The sequence below is a fragment of the Lineus longissimus genome, chromosome 10, assembly GCF_910592395.1.
Source record: "Lineus longissimus chromosome 10, tnLinLong1.2, whole genome shotgun sequence".
NCBI classification, from domain to species: Eukaryota; Metazoa; Nemertea; class Pilidiophora; order Heteronemertea; family Lineidae; genus Lineus; species Lineus longissimus.
In genome coordinates, this window is record NC_088317.1 from 16,368,129 (window position 1) to 16,394,319 (window position 26,191).

The following is a 26,191-nucleotide window of genomic DNA, read 5'->3' on the forward strand; positions in this document are numbered from 1 at the left end:
TGGATTGGTCGAGAATAGTCTCGGATACTTTCGTTCCTTGAGGTGGATTCTAACGTATGAAAGATTTATCATGTGTGCATGCAGCTGTCGTTTGTTTCCAAGTATAGTTCTTGATCTAAAAGGTCTTAGCTAAATGGATTTCAGATCAGCTAGATGGAAATTGGATTTTCAGGAATTCTGTGGTATACATCTTGGAAGACAGGAATATTTCACATTGTCTAATAATGTCGAAGCTGAATTTAATATTTTGGTCATGGGGGGGGGGGGGGGTTAGAACACCACCTTTTTAGCTCACCTCTTAGCAGAGGTGAGCTTATCCCATACCGTGGCGTCCGTCGTCCGTCGTCGTCGTCGTCGTCGTCGTCGTCGTCGTCGTCGTCCGTCGTCCGTTAGCAGGGCACGTTTCGTAACTGTTAGAGCTATTGAGTTGAAACTTGGTACACATGTACCCTTATGTAATGACACCTTGGAGACCAAGTTTCGGTCCGATTCGTTTCATGGTTTGGCCACCAGGGGGCCAAACGTTAAAAGTGAAAATATGCAATATCTCCCTTAATAGTAGTCGGGAAATTTTGAAAAAAATATGGTAGGTACTTCTAGCAAAGGTGTATCATATATCCTCCGGGTTTTTGATTTGCCCTCCTTTTCAAGGTCACAGAGGTCAAATAGTGTAAATTGGCCGTTAGGATGTAACGATGGCACGTTTCTAAACTGCAATGACTATTGATCCCAAATTTGGTACACATTTACCCCTTAGTCAGGTAATCTCAGGGACCGAAGTTTGGTCCAATATGATTCACCACTTGACCACCAGGGGGCAAAATCCAAAAACCTTAAAAATTTGATTATTCCTTAACTTCTTGCCCGATTGCCACCAATTTGATATCATGGGTACATCTAACCGCCATACAATATATGTCACACAGGTTTTTAATTTGACCTTCTTGTCAAGGTCACAGAGGTCAAATGGCGTAAATTGGCCGTCAGGCCGTAACTATGGCACGTTTCTTAACTGCAATGACTATTGATCACAAATTAAGTACACATGTACCCCTTGGTCAGGTGGTCTCAGGTACCGAAGTTTGGTGCGATCTGATTTGCCGCTTGGCCTCCAGGGAGGAGGCCAAATCGTAAATTCTTCAAAATGCCATTATTCCTAGTATTACTTGCCTGATTGGCACCAATTTTATATCATAGGTACATCTACTTCTAACAACCATTCAATGTGTCACCCGGGTCTTCTTTGATTTGACCTACTTTTCAAGGTCACAGAGGTCGAATGTACTGTAAATTGGCCATTTTGGGGAAATTGTAATTGCTTGGACCGAGATCAAACCTAACACTACATGACACAATACCATGCTCTTTATCCATCTTTCCTCCACATGAGGTGAGCACAATGGCCCTGGCCATTTCATTGTACCCTAAAATGGCCTAATCTGAATAAAAAGTGTACGTTTTTCAGGGAGGTCTGTAATACAGTCCTGAATATAAACTTCTATTCACAGTCAGTTGCAGTGTCCCTTCTTTCAGACATTTTCAGGGATTGCGATGACGATCCTGACAAAAGTAGTCCAGGCTATTCCCGGAGATTAGTTCTGTGGCATTAAAGATAATTGTCCTTGCTGTCACTATTTCTGTATTACGTCATGACAAATTCATCTCCTTTCATGTTGTCTGGTTCTTTAGTTTCTCTGTTGTTGTCTGTCCCAAACTTCCTCCCCCAGTTTTGATGTGGTTTTCAGATTTTGTGTCTCGACTTGAAAACGTTACTATAAAACGCGAGAAAATTTGCATGTTAAAATATATTTCCTTTCTCTGCTCACACGCAGCCATATCTCAGGGACTACGCCCATTCTATGACCAGTCTAAATCTGCGAAAGTCACGGAGTTCTATGGCCGTTTTAATGGTAGGTTGTTATGGTCATGAGCATGCGTGTCTTATCAGTCCTCTTTCAAAAACCACACTGTGACCATTCCGGGCCCATACCCAGACTCCATTCTCCCCGCCACTCTCTGGAATACAAAATCCCACACGAAATGAAGCAGTGCCACGTGCAGGTTGTCCTCCCTTCCATTCAACGCCCAATTATGCAGCGCCCCTTGGCAACTCTGAAGCAAAATGTGGTTTTTGAATCCTTCAGCAGTCCATGTTACAGTGTGTTGTGTGTCCATGAACATATGAAATAGGCAACAAATTTTTCAGGCAAAATTTTTCATATATTTTTCAGAAAAATTGGTTTTACCTATCCTGTGGTAGATTTTTTCAATCAGGTATATTTATCTTTTTACATACTTAAATAATTGAGGAATTTTCCTCAAACTTTTTTTAAGTGTCATAATGCGAATACCAATTTTTGGGTAATATTTTTCTTGAATAATTTTTTAAAGGATTTTTATTTTCATGTATTACCTGTCTTGGGTAGTAAGATTGGAATTGAATATCGCTTTTGTAAGTGTTAGTGTTTCAATATTCTAAGTGTTTTTCAATTCTCGTTTCAAAGTGTTATTCTTGAAAATTTCATCTTTCTTACAATACATTGCTTATCGTGCAACTTGTGTAAACGCCTCGTAGACAAGTGATTTGAATTGCAACAACCTGCGATTTAAATCGCATGTGTAGATAATCGCTCATTTGCTGTGGTCATTGAGGTTGCACACAAGTGATCCTTTTGTCGCCCATCGCAACGATTATAATCACTGGTAGAGCTCTGTGATTTTAATTGCTCGTCGGTAAACATGAAATCTGTGTAGTTTTTATGTAAATAGTCACGAAACTGTATTTTGATCCTTTGAAATATGGTAGGATCAGAAGGTGCCATTTTTGCATGCGAGAAAGTGAATCTTTCACGCTGCAAGGGCTGTTAATAACTTCAGCCCAAAGCTTCGACCATAGCCATACATGCAGCAGTCACCTAAAGAAAGAATCCAGAACATGTTTGCCAAATTGTCTGCAGCTTTCAGGGACATAGCTAGAAGGGTATGCAGGCCGGTTACAGGAAAATTCGTCCCCGGATAATTCGTCCCCGGAAAACTCGTCCCCGGAAAACTCGACCCCGCAAATTCGTCCCCAGATAATTCATCCCTAAGGATAATTCGTCCCCGGAAAATTCGTCCCCGAGGATAATTCATCCCCAAGGATAATTCGTCCCCGGAAAATTTGTCCCCGAGGATAATTCATCCCCGAGGATAATTCGTCCCTGGAAAGTTCGTCCCCGAGGAAAGAACGTTTTTCATGCAGATTTTGTCCAATTTTGAGATGATAAGAGGTCAAAAGTGTTGTCCCCCCAGCCTCCCCGTACCAAGAAGGCCTGGCTTTTGATTCCTGATGTAAACACGAAGGAAAAAGTCACGTTGGAGTCGAACCATGTTTATACTCATAGTTGAATGCTAATTGGACTGATTTGAATTTCATGAGGCACTACAACTGTTGTGATCAACAGGTGCAGTCTATCCTAATTTGTACTCGGGCCAAGTTTGTACGAGGAATAGGTAGGCCTAGGTAATGTCAGGGTACTGGATATGTTGATGTTCTGTTAGCATTAGGTATAGAATTCTACTGGGATAACCAGATATGGTATAGAATTTTGGATGGTGTTGTGTGCAGGTCAAAAGCTTTGATAATGTCAGTGAGGACCTTCTGACTGGATGTTCATTTAGTGGAATAGCTGTCGTAAGAGGTCTGTTTGATGCAAATGTGGAATAAATTGGATAATGTTGCTGTTTTACTGGTGATGATTGGAGTATATGCGTCCGCACACATTCAAGCTTCAAATGAAGCATGTTGCAATCAGTCCTTGAATGGCAGTTGGATTGGATGCGTGGAAGTTTGCTCTAGTTTGGATAAGGATAGCCCAAGCAATCATATCATTCAATGATGGGATCTTGCTGCTTGCAAATATTCTTGAGGATGCTACTTCTAATTCAAGGAGAAGTGTGTTGACCTTGCTGAAATTGCGTGTTCCTGGATATCTTATATTTTGATTTTGATGGTAAATTCCATCAATAATGTAGCCTTTCCCTTTGACTTCTACTGAGTACTGCTGGTAAAGGCGTTAATCGCATAGCTTTATAGTTTGGTCTGAGGTCTTTCTCTGATTTTTTTGCACTACCATTTGACAATCAAAAGTCACCCTGGGCAATTTCCCAACCGTATCAAGGAGGACCAAATTCTATTTCACCTCTGACCTGTTCAGAAACCAATCTTTCGAATCGCCACTTGATCTGAGTGGTTTTGTTTTTGATGCATTCGTCACTTTAGAAGTAGAACTGATCGTACGCTATCGAATTTGCCAACGAAATCAACAAATTTTGGCTTCCATACACCGCCTCATCTGCATTCTGTCAACTTCGTTCAGTCCTGATTCAGCGTCTAGACATGATCCCATTTGTAGTTGATTCAATAAGTCCAGCTTGGTGGCGCATACTGATTTAGGATCTTAGGCGGGTGTTGAGTGGGTTGGCAACGGTTGGGTCCCATTCTTCAGTTCGTGTGGCAAGTAGAAGTTGTTCTTGTGTATGGTAACTTAAAATCATTCTCAGAGGAGACAACGTGAATTTGTTCATGTCCATGCTGCAGCCAAAGCGTCCAGACCAGTTTCATGTTTGTGGGAGATTTTCTTACTCATCTGGGAGTGTGTAACACTTTCGTTGACTCTCATTGTTGCATACTGGTTTTCTTTGAAAGGTTGGGAATTCCGCTTGACTAGGCCTACTAGGAAATCTTAGGCGGATTTGTTTGATCATCGAATGTGAGGAGTTCATTAAAATTCAAATGGAATGATTGTCCTTTGGAGGTGGCCAGGATGGTTCAAGATGGTTGCCTTACTGATTTTGAGTTTCGTGGCAGCTGTTCAAGTGTAGGTTCCATTTCTTCAGTCTGTTGGGCTCTTGGAAGAATCTGCTTGTTGTGAGTTGTATCAACTTGCTTCTCTGTGTTGTGTACCGTAATGACCCTCACCATAGATTTCTTATCCATGCTGGATTCACCATGAATCAGACTGCCTCGACATCTCCCTATAGATCTCGGATGTCATCCCCCATCAAACATCCATTCATCATTTCTTCAGAATTTTATCGTTCTTCATTATGACATTCATTGGACGTGTGGGAATTTGCATGTTGAGATGCATTCAGATTAGTATCTTAGCGCTTCTGGAAATTACCACTGCTCACCCATTAGCAAATTCAATAGCCATACCCATCTGCAAAATCAGGTACTAGTAGTCAGTTTGCTTGTTGCTGCTCTCTCCATCTTTCTAGTGTCTTCTTCAAACTTTTGCCGGCTTCCATTTGTGGAAACACCAACTCTGTTTATAGACATCTTGATCTTCAGAAGTATCCAAGGCCTCTGCAAAATCTGGTACCAGTGGTCTGTTTGCTTGTTGCTGCTCTCTCAGTCTTAGCGTCTGCTTCAAACTTTTGCCGGCTTCCATTTGTGGAAACACCAACTCTGTCCCTAGGCATCTTGATCTTCAGAAGTATCCAAGGCCTCTGCAAAATCTGGTACTGGTGGTCTGTTTGCTTGTTGCTGCTCTCTCAGTCTTAGTGTCTGCTTCAAACTTTTCCCGGCTTCCATTTGTGGAAACACCAACTCTGTTTATAGACATCTTGATCATCAGAAGTATCCAAGGCCTCTGCAAAATCTGGTACCGTGGTCTGTTTGCTTGTTGCCGCTCTCTGGAGTTTTTGCGTCTGCTCTAAATTGTCTCTAGCTTCCACGCTGGGGAAAATATCATCAACGCTCACTGCTACTTGGGTGGCTTTCTAGTTCCAGAAAGGCTACTGTAGCAATTGGTAGTTACATTGTATGCATTCCAATTGTTTCAACATTATGGCAGCTGTGCATTGCATTTGATAAGATACGACAATTGGTAGAGTCTTCTCTTCAGATTCCAGATTCTGACCATGTGGCATTCAATTTCTTGAGCCAGTTTGCAAATTTTGCCCCCAGCTGCAGAGTGGACGTAATGTCACACCGAATGGAAATGCTGTCAGAGTTTCCAAACAATATACCTAGGTTATGGTGAGTTTTCCTTAGCCTGCTGCAGAGCCTACATGTATCTTCAATGGAATGCAGAATGACATTACTCATCTTCCAAATTGCAATATTTCAAATTGGTTGGCAATATTTTTGCTGCACGTCAGTGATAAAGCAATGAATGTGTATGTTTGTACATATTGTAATCACTGGAATCAAAAATGATCACTATTTTGATTAAACAATCCATGAAAGTGGGTCACAGAAGTGGCCAACTCAGGATGACTCCCAGACATACTCATCAGTTGAATCATTCAGCAATACATTTTGTCTTTAAAAATCAGTGCAAATGTCCTGGCTTATATCATTTGGAAGAAGCAGGTTTTGTGGAGTTGTAATTGCATGTCATTTTCATTTTAGCAAAATTAATGGTCATATTATCCAGAAAGAACCTCTCGAACCTTCATGAAAATGTGTGTGCTCTGGGCCCTCCGTGTCCCCATCATTAGGATGTGGCCTTCCTTGTCCGAAATCCGAAACGATTCCAGATACATTGGACCATCCTGTTCCCTTCTAGCACTGATCCTTTCTCAACACATTGGCAGAAACGGTCATGAGGTCTGTTTGGTTCAGCAGACCTGTATCATTAGTACCTAATGGCTCCTAACAAAGTTACTCAGTTTTGATTACCAGAGTCTGCACTTTGCTAAGCTCTGTTAGCAGGTATTGTGGCAAACTTATGTTTCATTCGTTTTAACGTAAGTTGGAAGAACTGTCGGTGCATTCAGGCATTCTCGTCTGTATAACACGTGTGATTCAGGCAAATTTGAGTTGGTACAATCTTCTCAAGTTTGCCAGAAAGATGCCAAGATACAGAGCGTCATAAAGGATTTTCAGTCAAGGTGAACTTCAGAATCATGGTTTCTTGATCTTTCTATTGCTCTATTGCGGCAACTATGGCTGGTGGATTCTGACCACCACTGTTGCCGATCTCCTATCAAACCCACCTGTTGATCCCTGAAGAACAGATGTTGACCCATCTACCAAAGCTAAGCGGAGTATTTTGGATGCAACTTCAAGGATATAAGAACCAAGGAACTCTTGTTTTGTACTTTGCCTAGTTTAATCTTCTCAGTTGCGTTGCGGATATCTTTGGTGAGGTTGGGACTTGAACTAACCAAAGCTTTCATTGCCGACCAGAGGAATTCATTTCGATGTCCAGGTGGTCATGAGTTGAGGTGCATTCTTCAGCTTGTTCTGGAATTCTTGAGGCTTGGAAGCACACTGAACATGTTCCCAACCATCAGACTGACCTTGCATTTTCATTCTTCAACTCCATCCGATCTAAGGATTGTTTCGTTTCGGACCATTGGATTCCCGATCTGAGCTATGCCTCTGATCTCAGCTTCAGGATTCATTGTATGTTGCTTGTGTGTTCTAGAAGGGGGATTAGAGTCCATGCCAGGGATCATTTCAATTCGTCTCTTGGATTAGCTGGGTAGTTTCTGGACTGCATTTTATGCTTACTGCAGAATCACTGTGCCATTTCAGCTTGGACACAAAATGACCAATCTTGCCAATAAGGCCTACCAGACTACATGAATGATTCTTCTGTAGCTATGACTGATAGTTAAACCTGACTGAAACTTGTAGCCATAACTCATTGCTTGACAGCCTAAGCAATGGGCTGCCCAGAAAAGTACATTCAACAAAGTTCAGTTCTTCAGGTATAGGCCCTTTGGTTGTAGTGCTACAACTTCTCTAGCATTCTTTTCCCATCCCATGCCTGTCAGGAAACTATATTAGCAAGCCCTTGGCTACAATTTGTAATGATGTTGGCATCTGTCTAAGGGATTTCTTGCCGATGTGGGTTGTTAAATTGGTCTGAACCCAAGAGGTATTTGGTATACTGCAACCTCAGCTTTCTCACTTTGCTCTTCGAAGATGTTAGGCTTTCGGTTTCCACTATAAAACAAGTCTGGACAATATCACATCATGAAATGTATCTTAAGGTTTCAACAGTCTGTTTGATTTGTATTATCGATTTAGGTGATTGAGTAAACGCAAGTAAATCACTCACAGAAATATCAGAAGGGACATGCAACTGGGATCAAATGACTACTCAGATACGTTGTTTAATTGATCAGAAAGGAATAGCCTGTTTCTATCTCGGATTGTTCAGAGTCTAAAAACGTCAAAATGATGTCCAGGACCATGCCCACCAGGCGGAGTAAGACATACCTGGAGGTGCCCGACGGCGGGCAGCTCATGTCGATTCACGAGTTAGACAAGCACATAAACCAGGGGTCGCCGCGCATCGTACATCGGGCGTCGCCCATGATGATTCAGAGAAAGAAACGGGAACAACGCCAGGCGCAAGAAGAGGTAGAGAAGAAACGTGTTCATGTAAGAGTTGGCTTTTGAAAAGTAGATTTTCAGATATTTGTTTGTTTTCAGTGTGATGTGAATGAAGGTTTTCAATTGCTAAAAGTAGTTGATGAAGTCTGAATGTGGAATCAGTTGATAAGCACGCTTGTGATTGTACGTCCGACATCATCACAACAGTAGATGAGATATCATGTTGGTGACGTCACATTCTGCGTCATGTCACGTTTTGGTGACGTCACTCTTTCTAATCTGCCACCTTTCGCTGGAGAAGTGTCCTGATTAGAGAGGTCAACAAGTGTCCTGATTAGAGAGGTCAAGAAGTGTCCTGATCAGAGAGTTAAGAAGTGTTCTGATTAGAGAGGTCAAACTGAATGCAAACAACCAATTAGGGACTAAAACTAGTGTACTTTATAAAGAGGGTGTCCTTATTAGGGAGGTGTCCGCAAAGGGAGGTTCCACTGTACTCTCTTAGAGAAGCTTGACTGTAGAGTGTAAGAATACTATTAAAGATATTGTACCCTGCTGCAAGTGATGGAGGTCTTTGTTATACATAAACACAACAGACTGCACGCCAAAACGGCAAATAAACTAAAGGGTTATTTAGTCATTGCTGATGTATGCCAAGCACTCACTGTGTGGGAATGCTTGGCAATATGATGAGTTGAGTGTCTGGTAATGGTGGGCTCGGGTCATGCGACCCCACTTGCAGAATGATTGGTCCACTAAATGGCTATTATTGGATGTTATGTTGAAATTGTTGATGTAATGGGAAAAGCCCAAGGTTTGTGTTTACCCAGTTTGCTGGTACTTTTAAGTCTATGAAGTTTTTGTAGAAATAATCATCCTCAACTGTTCTTTTGTCTTCATCATATTATGCAGGCAATTGTGCAAATCACTGCTTGATGACACAGTTTATATCTGGTCTGGTACCACCAAACTTTTGTGTTATTTTTGCGGATTTTTTTAATAAACCTTTATTTACCATGTTGACATGGTTGACAGAAATACATATGAATTGTGAAAAAAATCCAAATCCGCCCAAGTAAATTTTTGAAAATTTTATTTTTTCAGAATTTTTCGCATATTTCAAGAATAAAGAGCGTGAACAGTGGGTAACCTCATGTCCAGGACATACCGTGTTACGCCATTGTATCCAGTCTGCAATAGCTTCTCCAAGGTTGCCCCCTACACCTGCAGTCGCTGCATGCCACTTCACTACATCCAATCACCTCACAATGAGATATATCGTGAGATATGATAATACTTGTTGTCATTTTGACTCTGATCATTTTCTTTTCGTGTATTTTCAGTCCAAGGCCAAACTGGTCGAGCCGTTAGATTACGAGACGGTCATCGTCAAGAAGAAACAAACGTTATACAATGATCCACAACGAGAAATGCTCTTATTTCCGCAGGATGACGTCTCTGTAAGTTTGCCTTAGATATCTTATTTCAGAGTTTATACTTTTAGGCTAAGTTAGGTTTTAGTTTTTGTTTGAAACAAAAAACTCCTGGTTTCAGAAGAAGATAGACAAATTCAACAGATATTATTTCAATTTGAAGAATTTTCTTAAAAAGTGGTCAGCAGGAACAGCACTGGGCCAACAACCTTTTTGGGTTGGAGACACAGTCCACACTCCCCACAAACCTTAATTCTTCATTAAAGGGAACTGAAACCGCCAAGCCAGTTCGTGTGACCTCGTTTTCATTTCCCGCGTATCGGGTGATCAGAACGAGGCATGAATGAAACATGGCGCCTAGCTGTCAATCATTGAGTGACGTCACGACTATGGAATTTACTACGCAACTCATAAATGAAAGATCGCATGACTCACGTGATTCTCACATGATTCTCAATAATAACAAATTGAACTGTGCATGCTCGGGCACTGGGGGCGGAGCTACAAATCTGAACTCGAATAGGAAGTTGGAAGTTTGACTTTCTCGGGCGGTGAAAGTCGAAAAGTTGAATAAATGGCTCGGCGGTTCCAGTTCCCTTTAAGTTACAAGTTTTGTTTATCTTTGATGAAAGGGTGAAGGTATAGATGTCGCTGTAAGTATGATACTGTCTTGTTTGTCGTCATCACATTGGACACCGCAATAAAATTTGGAACACGGGCGAAGCTTGCGGACATTTTTTAATTTCATGATTTTCACCATTTATTCATCCCTCAGTATTAGATTTTCATTTTTGCACGTGAAAATGTGAATTTGTTGCAAGTCAGATAAAGTTAGAGTTGTTTACTGTAAACTGCCAAATTTTCACACTTTTTATTTCTTGCGATTCACTTTTTAAAATTTTTGAAAAAAATTATAATTTTCACGACCTTTATTTTGGTAGACGACAAAATTTCTTCATTATTTCAATTTTATTTTCGCTAAATGGGATTTTTCGCATAATCTCAGAAATTACCGTAGCACCTCTCTATTAAGGACACCCTTGGGACTGACAAGTGCTGTCCTTAATAGAGAGGTCACGTTGAATGGAAACAACCAATTTGGGACCAAAACAAGTGTCCTTAATAGAGAGGTTGCCTTAATAGAGGTTTCACTGTAAAACGTTTGTGAACATTTTGAGGTTTTCAATAGGGAGCATGTATAACTGGTGGTATTGGTTGGATTGGAATTTATACAGTTTACTGGTTCATATTTTGAAGAAAGAAATGTGACGAATGCCGTTTTGTCATTAGATTTGGTTTTCTATGCAAAGCATTTTGTTGTAGTGAAAATCTGTATCCATTTTTGTAATTCGCGTGCTCTGCTGTGGTTAGTTGGACATTTTTGTGATGTTAAAGGTTGATGTAGTCCAAGCATTGTGTTTGCGGTGAATTCAGGCCTCAAAAGCAATTTCGAATGGGCATTGCATAAAGAGGGCACTTTGTAATGCATTTTTGAGTAACGTGCACACTTCAAATGGAAAGAGCTTGCAATCTTTGAACTTTACAAAGATGGAGCTCAGCTGATAGGACCTAGGATTTGACTTTGAAATCGTGACCTCACATTATATATCAGTCACAAGTGAAACAGTTATGTTGTGGCACATTCACAATTCAAAAAGCACCGTCTGCTCAGACTATGTACACCGCTTGCTTCTTCCGATGCGTTTTTGTAAAGCAAACCGCAAACAAGTGATTTTTGTTGCTGCAATCTGCGATCATGATCACATGTACAGTCCATATCACAATTGACAGCTGTCCTGCTTCGTGCAGTGACGTACAACGTATGCATGGGACACACTTGAGTTCCGCGCAAATGACGGTCTTATCTCTCTGTTAGGCGGAAATTATGGGTGACCTACACACTGTGTAGTACATCAATGACGCGATTTCTGGGATGTCAATTGTGATTTGGACTGTAACAAAAATCACTCCGACACGTTACTTCTGACCTTGGTTGGAGTAGCCTTTACACTTCATAGCCACATCTTTTGAACATTGGAGTGACAGTGGGATTCATTTTCCATATTGAAATATCTTGTGTTGACAGAATACTGGGTAACTTGATGATTGACCTCAGTCAATGAGTGTTTGGAATGGCGCATGGGTCCATGGAAAACATCAGTGCATGTCATCACTGAGATCCTGGGTTCGATTTCTTGTCCTTTCTGGAATATGTACCTTGTACATGTATAGAGGGCCATTCTCTTCAATAGCGTAGGTTTCCTCCTACAATACAAACTGTCCAAATATTGTCTAAAGAACCAAGAATGAGCCAGATAAGAGCTCATGTGCACTTGTATCAATATTATTTGAAAAGTCTTAATTGTTGCCCAACCATAGTAGCACATAGCCAAGAGTGAATGCAGGGGAGGATAAAGTCGCTCTCATTCTGTTATCATATCATTATCATCATCGTTTATCTCCTTTCAGGCATCAGTCCTACCGCGAAGATTCCGTACCGTACGGTGTTCGGTACCTGACTCGGCAACGAAGGAAGCATCGAGTCTGTTCGTCAAAGAATGCATCAAATCTTACATGAACGATTGGAACCTAGTACATCATAAATACAACGCTTACTCGGGGACCTATCAACAGTTACCAAGGTAAGGCCATAGATGGGATTTTGAGAATTCTGAAAGTGTATGGTTTTCCCCCAAATGAGTTCAGTCGTGAGGCAAATGTAACCATCAGCACTGTGTACAAGCATACTGGGCTATACACCAAGAGAGAAAAGTCCATTGAACATTATTTCCATACCACTCGGACACCTCCAAATATACAAATTACCCCAAAATAATATCAGTTATAGGACACATGGTACCATCAGCATTGTGTACGAGCATACCAGGCTATACACCATGAGAGATGAGTCCATCGATCATATTATAATACCACTCAGACACCTTCAAATATTCAAATTACCCCCAAAATAATGTCAGTTATAGGACACATGGTACCATCAGCATTGTGTACGAGCATACCAGGCTATACACCACAAGAGATGAGTCCATCGATCGTATTATAATACCACTCAGACACCTCCAAATATACAAATTACCCCAAAATAATGTCAGTTATAGGAAATATGGTACATTCAGCATTGTGTATGAGCATACCAGGCTATACACCATGAGAGATGAGTCCATCGATCATATCATAATACCACTCAGACACCTTCAAATATTCAAATTACCCCAAAATAATGTCAGTTATAGGACACATGGTACCATCAGCATTGTGTATGAGCATACCAGGCTATACACCACGAGAGAATAGTCCATTGAACATATTTCCATATCACTCGGACACCTCCAAGTGTATGGTGTACCCCCAAATAATGTCAGTCATAGGACACGGTACCATCAGCACTTTACAAGCGTACCAGCTATACACCCAATGAGAAGAATCCATTTATCATATTCTTTGTTTTGTGGGGTATTTCAAAACCAATCATGCTTGTTGGTTGACCAGAATGAAGGAAATCGTGCTATGATTTTTCAGACGAACTCATGAAAGGGAGGCACTACCAGAACAGACATATGAAGTGGATGCTGAGTTTGATGAGAAGGATGAAGCAGTGGTATGTCTATGTTTACTGTAATAAACCACCATGTGAAGAGCCAGGAATTAAGCCTTGAAAGCTATGCTGGTTCATCTAAGATACGACCCTGGATTCTCCCCCCGGATCGAACCCCGGCCCTATTGCGTGGTAGCCAGCAGTGTTAGCCACTCGGCTATGAGGCTCATCTTTGCAGTTAGCCAGCAGTGTTAGTCACTCAGCTATGAGGCTCATCTTTGCAGTGAGCCAGCAGTGTTAGTCACTCAGCTATGAGGCTCATCTCTGCAGTTAGCCAGCAGTGTTAGCCACTCAGCTATGAGGCTCATCTTTGCAGTTAGCCAGCAGTGTTAGCCACTCAGCTATGAGGCTCATCTTTGCAGTTGAGAGCATCTAACACTGGGAGCTTGTATGGATTGTAGTTCAATATAGTTCTGTGGTCACTTGGATGAGACTGTCTATTGCAATGACCTGATTTTGTTTTCAAACGTTTTGATAACAAGCATGTTCTTTTCCTCATCTGTGTTTTGTTTTTTTGCAGGACACTCCGTCAAATAAAACTCAGTCCATCACGAAACAGGGCTGGTTATACAAAGGCCCAGATAGCCGGCATGACACTGGCATTATCAGTTTTACCAGGGTGAGTTTTTGAATAAAAAATGTGACCCACCATGGCAAAATGAGTCGCATGTCGCTTCGAGCTTGACAGGTTGAGACGGACTGGTTGTTAATTTCACTATTGTCTGCCTTTTGTGAAATCTGAATGTATCAATTTCTTCTATTATGTCCTGGTGTCATTTTAGGCTCATCTTCTGTGCGACATGCGACCCATTTTGCTGTGGTGGGTCACAAATGATAAAAATAGCTGTGAATTTAAAGCCCTTGTTGATAATCAAACTGTGAAAACACTGTCTTCTGCAATGTTTCTTGATTAGAGATGATTTAGTGCTGTTCTGAATGGTGGATAGCCGGTAGTGCTGGCAAGTTCCTGGGGGAGAAGATTCCAGAGTTTGGCAGCAGAAGATTCCAGAGTTTGGCAGCAGAAGATTCCAGAGTTTGGCAGCCGAAGATTCCAGAGTTTTGCAGCAGAAGATTCCAGAGTTTGGCAGCAGAAGATTCCAGAGTTTTGCAGCAGAAGATTCCAGAGTTTGACAGCAGAAGATTCCAGAGTTTGGCAGCAGAAGATTCCAGAGTTTGGCAGCAGAGGATTCCAGAGTTGGGCAGCAGAAGATTCCAGAGTTTGGCAGCAGAAGATTCCAGAGTTTGGCAGCAGAGGATTCCAGAGTTGGCAGCAGAAGATTCCAGAGTTTGGCAGCAGATACTGAAAACCTAAAGTCAACTGCTGAAAGTTGATATTTAGATACTGGTGCACTAGAAATTTCAGAAACTTTTTTAGCACAGTTTGACCTCTCTAATCAGGACACCTGTCTGTCAAGGACAGCATTTTGCAGTCCTGAGGGTGTGATTAATAGAGAGCTGTTACTGTACAGTTTTTCCCTAATGCAAATCCGTCTTTTTCGTTTTCAGTCGTTCAAACGGCGGTATTTCTATCTGAAGCAGCAAGCAGACACAACGTACGTGCTCGAATTTCACAAAGATGATAAAAAGTTAGAGTCGAAAGGAACGATATACTTAGATTCTGCAACCTCTGTAGTCAAGGTAATCTATCCCCCGGTAAATCCTATTTTCATAACTCTGCTCTGCATGCTGCCCACTGCTTTTATTCAAACTTGGAAAATTACCTCGAACAAATTTTGAGTGTCTATGCAGCATGCTATTTGCAGAGGTAGAGATGTAAATTTAGAATTTAGGTCAAGCTTAAAAGAATTTGTGTTTCAAATAATGTGTTGAATTGCTGTCCATTTTTGAGAAAAATGTTATGTTATGTATCAGAAATTGCATAAGTTTGTTGTGGTTAGCCCGATTTTCAAACTATGCAGGAAAAAAATTCTTCATGTTGACAATGCATGGCACAGTTAACATGGGGTCACTCAGTCCTTCTCATGAGGTCATGTTGTGCTTTACAACTGCAGATATCCTCTGCGGAGATGGATAATATGATTTGAAGGGTACTTGTGAGTAAGTCCTGTATCATATTCCCAGGTACAAGCATGAGGCAAGGGTGATAGGCTCCTCTGCATTCGCAGTGGCGGGACCAAAGCTATGGAATGAGCTGCCAAATAGTGTTCGTGGCCAGAGTACCCTGGGTCGTTTTAAAACTGCACTAAAAAGTCATATTTTTAATCTCACGTTTTCTTTAGTAATGACTTTTATTCTATCATGTATTAATGTTTAATTGTTTTATTATAAATTGTAAAGCGCTTAGAAGTTTTAACAACGTTAAGTGCTATAAAAATGTTTTTAATAAAAATAATAATAATAATAATAAGCAGCGTCCAACCATCTGTTCTGTTGAGGAATTTCCTTGGTGGAGTTTTGGTCAACATGCTCGGCCCTGTCAACGAAGTTAAGCATTGTTGAGAACAGTTAACTGGTGGATGGGTGACTATGAAATATTACAATTAGGAAAGATTGAGCAGGAATATTTTGCCTTTTAAAGAATTTCCTTACTTTTCTTTTTCGCTTCCAGAGTTCTAAACGTGGTCGTAACACGCTCGAGATCAATATGCAGGATAAGTCGTTCTACCTGCTTGGTGCCGACAGTGAGGGGGAGATAGACGATTGGATCCGCACGCTGAAGAAAGTCGTCCAATCGAATGAGAACAATAACGTCGAATCGTCAGATAAGATGAAGAGTAAGTTTTGGATGTCGGTCATCTTACCCCAACAAGTCCAAAATCCCCACCTTCGGGAGGACTTCTTAGAGTGAATGGGCAGTGGATGTTGCGATCTCAAAGCCTTGTGTAAAGATAGTGTTGTCAAGTATTCCAGTATCAAGTTTTGATGTGCAGTTTTTCCCCCGTGATGAGAATTATAGATCAAGTACCTGTGAGGTAAAGGTGGGGGAAGGTAGCCCCTGCCAAGTGGGGTAAGAGAGCCCCTGTGATGAAAAGCACCTGTAAGTTTAATGTGGGGGAAGGTAGCCCCTGTGATGAAAAGTACCTGTAAGGTAAATGTGGGGGAAGGTAGCCCCTGTGATGACAATTCTAGATCTAGTGCCTGTAAGGTAAAAGTGGGGAAGCTAGCCCCTGCCAAGTGGGGGAAGGTGGCCCCTGTGATTACAATTATAGGTCTAGTGTATGTAAGGTAAAAGTGGGTGAAGCTAGCCCCTGTGATGACAATTCTAGATCTAGTGCCTGTAAGGTAAAAGTGGGGAAGCTAGCCCCTGCCAAGTGGGGGAAGGTGGCCCCTGTGATGACAATTATAGGTCTAGTGTCTGTAAGGTAAAAGTGGGGGAAGCTAGCCCCTGTGATGACAATTCTAGATCTAGTGCCTGTAAGGTAAAAGTGGGGAAGCTAGCCCCTGCCAAGTGGGGGAAGGTGGCCCCTGTGATGACAATTATAGGTCTAGTGTCTGTAAGGTAAAAGTGGGGGAAGCTAGCCCCTGTGATGACAATTCTAGATCTAGTGCCTGTAAGGTAAAAGTGGGGGAAGCTAGCCCCTGCCAAGTGGGGGAAGGTGGCCCCTGTGATGACAATTCTAGATCTAGTGCCTGTAAGGTAAAAGTGGGGGAAGCTAGGCCCTGCAAAGTGGGGGGAAGGTGGCCCCTGTGATGAAAATTATTGATCAAGTATCAATTGTCATGACCATATTTTGTAATCCTCTATGTTTTGGCGATTCAGCGCCCGCAGACAGAACGAGTCAAGACCTAGACTACGGGACGCATCCGGAGCTGGCCAAGTATGCACGAGAAACCGATTCCTACCTGGCTAATCTACGACAAGAAAATAGACAAAAAGTCTTTCGAATATATCCAGATTTACCTGTAAGTGAATATTTTTGCTGTTCTAAAGTGAAGTTGTGCACGTCATCTGATTCAGTTATGTGATGTTTTGATACCAATTATTGAAACAGGTGTCTCTTGGCAAATAAACCTAATTGGTCCCAAACCATAGTGACAATATTGATCAAATGAAAACTTTAGTGAGAGTGATGAAATTGTGAAGTAATTTGACCATGTTTTATTTCCAGCGGCCCATCCTAATGGGTGACTTAGACGATTGTGATGTTGACGTATTCAGGGAACAATTTGGTAAACGTTTCGTCGTGTCGTGCGAGGAATTTAGAACCAAACTACAAGCGAATATAGCAGACGATAATGAACACGAAGTACTGGATAATGTAAGGAAATGGTCTCGTCTCTCCTGAGGAAATGATATGAGGATTGGAGTTGAGGTGTTTAAAATGAGTGACCCTAAAATAATGTCACTTTCAATGGCACATCCGCGGAAGCTGCAAGGGGGTAGTGCTATCTTTATGCATCCGAAATATTGAAAGTTCAATAAGAAATCATTGAAATGAACAGTTAATGGAGTAAATTAAGCAAAGTGGATGGCATTGTCAACAAAACTTAAGTCAGTACCGTCCTTTCTCCTTCTATTGAAACAGAGACTGATTTTAAAATTCCTCCCTTCCAGCCCGAGCCATTTTTCATCTCCCTCAGCCTATATGACGCAAAGGAGGGGAAGAAAATCTCCGAGGACTTTCACTACGACCCCAACTCACCGGCTGTCCGTAAGATGATTCCGCGGGAGATGTTACAGGCCAACGACAAGCTCAATACCGTCAATGGTAACACGTCAGAGCCCGAGTTACACCGGCTGGAGGAGAGCTGGTTATTAGGTTGTAAAAAAGTAAGTAAAAGAATAGAGTGGAGAGCTGAACGACAAATAGGTCGTTCTCTGAAGATGGCAAGCTCTAAAGATGCGTGCTTTTAGGTAATTGAGGTGAATGTGTTCAAAGACACTGCAGGAACACAACACAACAAGTCTTTCTTCTTAACGTTTTGACGCAGCATCAAATTTGTAGGTCGGTCGATGTTTTCGAAACGAGATGTAGCCTTCAGGTCTTCCTCCAGTCCCCACAGTTCCTCCGGTCCCCACAGTTCCTCCAGTCCCCACAGTTCCTCCAGCCCCCACAGTTCCTCCAGTCCCCACAGTTCCTCCAGTCCCCACAGTTCCTCCAGTCCCCACAGTTCCTCCAGTCCCCACAGTCCTGGTGGTTCTCCGCTGGGCCTCAAAGAGAGTCCAGTCTTGATTTGATTGGCACTATGGTTCATTATCTTTTCTTCCTTCCAGTGCGTATTTTCTGTGATAAAGTCACACGCAGACATCTACTTGGTGTGCAAGATCGAGAAAATTCTGCAAAGTGGCATATCGGCAGCAACAGACCCATACATAAAAAACACAGACTTAAAAGTAGGAACTAAGATTCATCGGCAGATGAGATTGGTTTGTAGCCGGATAGGACATTATAGGATGCCGTTCGGTTGGGCGGCACGACCGGTTTTTAGACCGTTCAGCACTGAGTTGGATACGTCGACCGATTTTGTGATTTATAAGCAGGAGAGTTCCCGAGTGTCGGAAGAGGAGTTAATCAGACATTTACAGGACATTAGGCGGTAGGTTGCTCACCATGAGAATTGGCGCTGTACAAAGTTTCCACCTGGAAACTGTTTGGTACTCTGCGCTGAGATGGTTTGAAACTGTGGAGAACTTCAGATTGTATTTCTGGATAAACTGGCGTAGCTTTCAAGGAACTAAAATTCCCGGCTCTTCATAGTCCTTCGAATGAGATTTAAAACTGGGGTTCCTTTTATCTGCAACGATTGAGGAGCATGAATCACGATGGGACTGATGCACGTTGCTCTATTACCATTAGGGAAAACGTGAATTTCGTGCTTTTGACAACTAGGCCCAGGCCTTTATATTCTTCTTGCTGATTGAGAACACCCGTTCACCTTCAATTCATGTCTTTTTGTTCGTCATTGTAGGCCGGAGAAGCAAGCAAAATGGCAAGTGATCCCGGCCACTTTCAAAGTCAAGATAGAACCATTTGAGGAGGGGAAGACACCGCTAAGCAGTAAGCTGGACAATTTTATCATTTTTAATACGGTCTCTCCATCAAGGACACCCTTGGGACTGACGAATGTTGTCCTTAATACAGTGGTGTCCTCTCTGTGACAGTGCTTCCATCGAATCCATCACAACATGCTTGATCTGTATCTCGATTGAAAAAACTTTGTCCACTGCCACAAAATGAGGCACCCGGTAAAATAGATGCAAATCAATGCTACTTCACAGTCAATTTTTGCAGGGTGAGTAGTCCCATTTGATACTATCTTTTCCAGATATACTGAATCCATCCCTCGTCCCTGTTCGACCATTCGCCAACCCACCAGAACAGCCGCCATCGCATGAAGTAGAGGAATTCAACCCAGAAACGGGTCACACCAGTTTCCCATACACCGCATATGGGAACAGTCTCTACGTCTATCCGAAACAGTTGAAGTACGACTCCCAGAAAACGTTCACCAAGGCCAGGAATCTTGCGTGCTGTATCGAGCTCAGGGACTCGGACGCAGATGGCACTGTACCATTGAAGGTACGGTAGTCTTAATCTCCAGGGATGTCAAATTTCTGTTTTCATCAGTTTACCTTGTAGTCCTGGTTATTCCAAGAAGCTGAATTCACAGGGCCAGCAATGAAACACAGTGCCTGTAAGAGCGAATTCAAGGGAACAAAATATTCTGATGCCTGGACTCGGTACTGATGCATGAATGTCATGAGAAATGACACGTTATAACTTCTCTTTCTCTGTTTCAGTGTATATACGGGCATGCGTGCAATTCAGTATTCACCACTGTGGCTAGTACAGCAGTATTACATCACCTTTACACTCCAGACTTCTATGAGGAGGTAAGTGATTCTTTGGTTTCAAATGAGGCATGATCAACAAGTTGTGGCTGATCTTGGGTCGTGGTAGATGTGGTTCTTGGCAAACGGTCTTGGGCCGTGGTAGATGTGGTTTTTGGCAAACGGTCCTGGGCCGTGGTAGATGTAGCTCATGGCAAACGATCTTGGGCCGTGGTAGATGTGGTTCTTGGCAAACGGTCTTGGGCTGTGGTAGATGTAGCTCTTGGTGAACGGTCTTGGGCCGTGTTAGATGTGGTTCTTGGCAAACGGTCTTGGGCCGTGGTAGATGTGGTTCTTGGCAAACGGTCTTGGGCCATGGTAGATGTAGCTCTTGGCAAACAGTCTTGGGCCTTGGTTGATGTAGTTCCTGGTGAACTGTCTTGGGCCTTGGTAGATGTAGCTCTTTGTGAACGGTCTTGGGCCGTGGTAGATGTAGCTCTTGGCAAACAGTCTTGGGCCATGGTACATGTAGCTCTTGCTGAACGGTCTTGGGCCGTGGTAGATGTGGTTCTTGGCAAACGGTCTTGGGCCATGGTAGATGTAGCTCTTGGCAAACGGTCTTGGGCCGTGGTAGATGTAGCTCTTGGCAAACTGTCTTGGGCCGTGGTAGATGTAGCTCTTTGTGAACGGTCTTGGGCCGTGGTAGATGTAGCTCTTGGCAAACAGTCTTGGGCCATGGTACATGTAGCTCTTGCTGAACGGTCTTGGGCCGTGGTAGATGTAGCTCTTGGTGAACGGTCTTGGGCCGTGGTAGATGTAGCTCTTGGCAAACAGTCTTGGGCCATGGTACATGTAGCTCTTGGTGAACGGTCTTGGGCCGTGGTAGATGTAGCTCTTGGCAAACTGTCTTGGGCAGTGGTAGATGTAGCTCTTGGCAAACTGTCTTGGGCTGTGGTAGGTGTGGTTTTTGGCAAACGGTCTTGGCCCGTGGTAGATGTGGTTCTTGGCAAACGGTCTTGGGCCGTGATAGATGTAGCTCTTGGCAAACGATCTTGGGCCGTGGTAGATGTAGCTCTTGGCAAACAGTCCTGGGCCGTGGTAGATGTGGTTCTTGGCAAACGGTCTCGGGCCGTGGTAGATGTGGTTCTTGGCAAACAGTCTTGGGCCGTGGTAGATGTAGCTCTTGGCAAACGGTCTTGGGCCGTGGTAGATGTAGTTCCTGGTGAACTGTCTTGGGCCTTGGTAGATGTAGCTCTTGGCAAACGGTCCTTGGCCGTGGTAGATGTGGTTCTTGGCAAACGGTCTTGGGCCGTAGTAGATGTAGCTCTTGGCAAACGGTTTTGGGCCTTGGTTGATGTAGCTCTTGGCAAACAGTCTTGGGCCGTGGTTGATGTAGCTCTTGGTGAACGGTCTTGGGCCGTGGTAGATGTGGTTCTTGCAAACGGACCTGGGCCGTGGTAGATGTGGTTCTTGGCAAACGGTCTTGGGCGGTGGTAGATGTAGCTCTTGGCAAACGGTCTTGGGCCGTGGCAGATGTAGCTCTTGGCAAACGGTCCTGGGCCGTGGTAGATGTGGTTCTTGGTGAACGGTCTTGGGCCTTGGTAGATGTAGCTCTTTGCAAACTGTCTTGGGCCTTGGTAGATGTAGCTCTTGGCAAACAGTCTTGGGCCGTGGCAGATGTAGCTCTTGGCAAACGGTCCTGGGCCGTGGTAGATGTGGTTCTTGGTGAACGGTCTTGGGCCTTGGTAGATGTAGCTCTTTGCAAACTGTCTTGGGCCTTGGTAGATGTAGCTCTTGGCAAACAGTCTTGGGCCTTGGTTGATGTAGTTCCTGGTGAACTGTCTTGGGCCTTGGTAGATGTAGCTCTTGGCAAACTGTCTTGGGCCGTGGTAGATGTGGTTCTTGGCAAACAGTCTTGGGCCGTGGTAGATGTAGCTCTTGGCAAACAGTCTTGGGCCGTGGTAGATGTAGCTCTTGGCAAACGGTCTTGGGCCGTGGTAGATGTGGTTCTTGGCAAGCTGTCTTGGGCAGTGGTAGATGTGATTCTTGGCAAACGGTCTTGGGCCGTGGTAGATGTGGTTCTTGGCAAACGGTCTTGGACCGTGGTAGATGTGGTTCTTGGCAAGCTGTCTTGGGCCGTGGTAGATGTGGTTCTTGGCAAACGGTCTTGGGCCGTGGTAGATGTAGCTCTTGGCAAACGGTCTTGGGCCGTGGTAGATGTAGCTCTTGGCAAACAGTCTTGGGCCGTGGTAGATGTAGCTCTTGGCAAACGGTCTTGGGCCGTGGTAGATGTGGTTCTTGGCAAGCTGTCTTGGGCCGTGGTAGATGTGGTTCTTGGCAAATTGGCTTGGGCCGTGGTAGATGTGGTTCTTGGCAAACGGGCTTGGGCCGTGGTAGATGTGGTTCTTGGCAAGCTGTCTTGGGCCGTGGTAGATGTGGTTCTTGGCAAACGGTCTGTGGCCGTGGTAGATGTGGTTCTTGGCAAATGGTCTTGGGACATGGTAGATGTAGCTCTTGGTGAACAGTCTTGGGCAGTGGTGATGTTATCATAGGTCGGATCTGATACCGCAAGAAACTCTGTAGTATTCTGGCAACTATGAAATATCAGTCATTCGTTACGAATTCTATATTGATGCTTCAGGTGAAGATGGCGCTACCAGTCCAGCTACACGATAAGCACCACCTTTTGTTTACATTCTACCATGTCAGCTGTGATACGCGGCCGCCGTCCAGGGGGTCGACCAACAAGAGGAAAGAACATATAGAGACTGTCGTGGGGTATGCGTGGCTCCCCCTGCTCACACAGGGAAGGTAAGGATACCATGTTTGATGTGATACCTGGCCCACCTTACGGAGGTCAACCAACAAGAGAAAGGATTGACAGAGACCATTGTTATTGCCCCTGCTCACACTGGGAGGAGAATGCTGGTGTTTCATAGAGTTATAGTCGGGTTGAAGTTTTAGGCTCAATGAATGTTTTTTGAGGCCGTTATATCTGCCAGCGTGTTAGCTGGTTACTCAGGAGAGAGGCAATTGGGTGTTCGCCTGAGGTCATTGAGAACACAGTATGATCGCCAGTCTGAGTGACGCACCTATGACCTTCTGACCTTGTCACCCTGATGCCCTATCGCCCTGCTACTATTTTGTTGAAGGAACTTTAATAGGTGGAAAAAACTGTGGGAGTCCTTGCTACGGACCCTTGTAGGTCTGTACAGGAAGAGGTGACAGACTGAATGGTCTAAATTTTTGCCTCTGACATGTCTGAAAGGAAATCTATAGGCAGAAGCCAGGCAGGTCAGATAAAGCTACACAAAGTTGCCAATAGGGGTCTCTGTCTCTCAGTATCTTGAAACCTTATGTGCCCTGTGCAAGGAATATAGTGACGGCTGAGTCAATCGCAATCCAGTCCTTGAGCTGTGCACGTCAGTCGCCTGGAAACTTTTCTTTGACCACCTACCTCCTGCCTATAGTCCCCCTTTTATGAAATGTGGTTTTGACTTTCAGAGTGAACGTTGGAGAACAACACCTCTCTATAGCCACTATCCTCCCAGCCGGGTATCTGGCCTACGAACCACTAGGTCTTGGAAAAGGGGTACGTATGGATAAACAACGACGTCTGCATCTTGTAAAAATATTTACTCAACCAATTTGGACCCTGCACTTTGTCAGATAAGTTTTAAATTGCACTTTTCATTTTTGTCCGAGGCTTTTGAAGCATTGTATCAAAACCTGTGCTATTAAATGTGCACACGCATTTTTTAATTTCTGCAAAAAGGGCATTACGAGCATCTCGTTTTTGATTATGCAACCCTGCTTGAAATTGAAAGTTGTATTTATCGATTTATTTATGTATGTTTGACCGAGTTACATCGATGTCTCATGTCACTTGTCATGATCACACCTCCTGATTCACGCAACGCATGAACGGTGTTCCAGTTTTGGTATTTAGCGTGGTGGCGTAGCGGAAGACAATCCGACTTGTAATTTGAAGGTCATGGGTTCAAGCCTCGTCCGCTGTCACTTGGTACTCTCGACTGGCCCAAGAAGATCACGTAGACAGAGTCGCCACCTATTTTAAGAACCATGCATCAATAGCGGACTTATGTCCTTTTTGCTTGAAGCCCTTCAAATGATAGTTGCTTTGAGAGATGGCGAAACTGTCCACCTGCTCTTGCCAACAACTCTTTTTCCCGAAATTGAACTTGTGTCCTGTGTGACGGAATGCCGTCAAATGTTGATCATGAAACATGCCAAAATGACCCCAATGTAAACTCGGCTTCATGTAAGTGTAAAAGATCGCTGGATATGGAATCACTCTCATTTTTTTGCTCCTGCACATTTGATGTAAATTTTTTTTGTGCAACTTTGACTACAGGGTCATCACAGGACAGTGAGTAATGTTTTCACTTTGCAATTTTTGCCTCTATGTCGAGTTCGTTTCGCACAAATATCGCTAGGAATTTTTTTTTGATGTCTTAATAATTGTCGGTGAAATTAGTATTTCAAATGTCGATGAACTTCGCAAGTGTCATTATTTTAAAGTATGTTGTTTGTTCAAAGAATCAGAGGATGAAGATGTTTGGATTTTTAATTTGGATTAAAAAGCTATCTTCTACCTTTAATAGCGATAATTCATATCACGTAGGCTTTTGACATGTATTGATTTCGGCTTAGATATGTGTTCATGTAATTTCGGTATGTAAGGGAAGGTGGTACAATTATATCACTGTATTGTTGAAAACAGCCGGCAGTACACGTTGATACACACAGAGGCTATAATTGTACCATTTACCTTATAAAATGCTTGTTCTAACGTTTCAAGTGGATCAACACGTAGTCAAAGTACAGTGGCACCTCCCTTAGCGGATACCTCTCTATTAAGGACAACCTCTCAATTAAGAACACTAGGTTTGGACCCAAACTGGTGGTTTCCATTCAATTTGACCTCTCTAATATGGACACCTCTCTATTAAGGACAGCACTTGTCAGTCCCAAGGGTGTCCCTAATAGAGAGGTTCTACTGTACTTAAAAACTAACTTAGTAGTGTTTTGAAAGAATAGCCATCCTAACGTAGCCAGATAAATAATAGTTATGGAATCCTTGATATTTGGGAGTTACATTGAGGCTATATGAATTTACTTTGTGCAGTGTTCATATGAACGGATGCAAAAAATGTGACTCGCTCCACCAAAACTAGGCGCTTGTCGCATCTGAACTTGACAGGTTGATACGGACTTGTTGTTCATTTCCCTATTGTAGACCTTTTGTGAAATCTATTACAAACTGATTTGGTCACATTTCACAAAAGGTCTACAATAGGGAAGTGAACAACAAGTCCGTATCAACCTGTCAAGTTCAGATGCGACAAGCGCCTAGTTTTGGTAGAGCGGGTCACAAATGACTAAATGCGCATGCTTGAGCTAAAAATTTGCTATACCTGCACATTTGGCCTTATCAACATTTGCATGCATCAAAATGAGGTCATGACTCGCACAAAATTGATATTGCGTCTCCCCCTAGTGACAGTCAGCACTACTAGAGGTGGCCATAATTTTTCTGGTACCAAACTGCCAGTTGTATTCTGTTATCGAAAAGGTATCTATTCACATCCATGATGATGTTTGTTTTCTCTGCAATGAGGAGTCCTGGAAAAAAGTAGGAATTGAAAAGACGAAGTGATATTTAACTGAAATTTAGTACTTTTGAAACAGGCTCACCATAAACTTGGGCACGCTCATCAGAGAGTCAGAATGGTGCTGTATCATTTCTCACATAAAGTTATATCTTCTCTAGATTCATGACTTGACATTGATTTAATAATATCTTGTTTCCAAACTTTTTACATCATTGTATCTTAAAATATTTTTTGTTGGGTGGGGAACATTATAGTACATGTACATGTATTGGTACATGAACTGGTTGAGGTGCTGGTGATTTGTTGAGCTAAATTTCTTCGCTGTTTTAGTTAAAACTATCCGTAATTTTTTTGCGATGTTTTTCTAGACTTCTTCATTTTATGTGCGTCAAGTAAGTTGGGAGTAATATTTTGCCTGGATGTTTCCAAAACTGTCTT

General features: G+C 42.9%; 1 protein-coding gene across 8 annotated transcripts in view; it reads left to right on the forward strand.

Moving 5' to 3' along the window:
* LOC135494595 (dedicator of cytokinesis protein 9-like) overlaps positions 1–26,191 on the forward strand; it is a 91,554-nt gene that overhangs the window by 22,665 nt on the left and 42,698 nt on the right. For 3 of the 8 annotated variants that reach the window (XM_064782716.1, XM_064782715.1, XM_064782718.1), the window contains exons 1-19: positions 3,565–3,680; positions 8,030–8,386; positions 9,679–9,795; positions 10,401–10,421; positions 12,238–12,410; positions 13,309–13,387; positions 13,905–14,003; positions 14,891–15,037; positions 15,954–16,119; positions 17,106–17,248; positions 17,455–17,604; positions 17,901–18,116; positions 18,561–18,883; positions 19,256–19,344; positions 19,613–19,866; positions 20,088–20,180; positions 22,759–22,928; positions 23,622–23,709; positions 26,122–26,145. In XM_064782716.1, coding sequence (XP_064638786.1) covers positions 8,180–8,386; positions 9,679–9,795; positions 10,401–10,421; positions 12,238–12,410; positions 13,309–13,387; positions 13,905–14,003; positions 14,891–15,037; positions 15,954–16,119; positions 17,106–17,248; positions 17,455–17,604; positions 17,901–18,116; positions 18,561–18,883; positions 19,256–19,344; positions 19,613–19,866; positions 20,088–20,180; positions 22,759–22,928; positions 23,622–23,709; positions 26,122–26,145 — 2,559 coding nt within the window. In that variant the 5' untranslated portion in view covers positions 3,565–3,680; positions 8,030–8,179. Of the gene's footprint in view, positions 1–3,562; positions 3,681–8,029; positions 8,387–9,678; positions 9,796–10,400; positions 10,422–12,237; positions 12,411–13,308; positions 13,388–13,904; positions 14,004–14,890; positions 15,038–15,953; positions 16,120–17,105; positions 17,249–17,454; positions 17,605–17,900; positions 18,117–18,560; positions 18,884–19,255; positions 19,345–19,612; positions 19,867–20,087; positions 20,181–22,758; positions 22,929–23,621; positions 23,710–24,492; positions 24,508–26,121; positions 26,146–26,191 lie in introns of those variants that run through there. The other 5 variants (XM_064782717.1, XM_064782713.1, XM_064782714.1 and 2 more) reach the window with 5 other exon arrangements.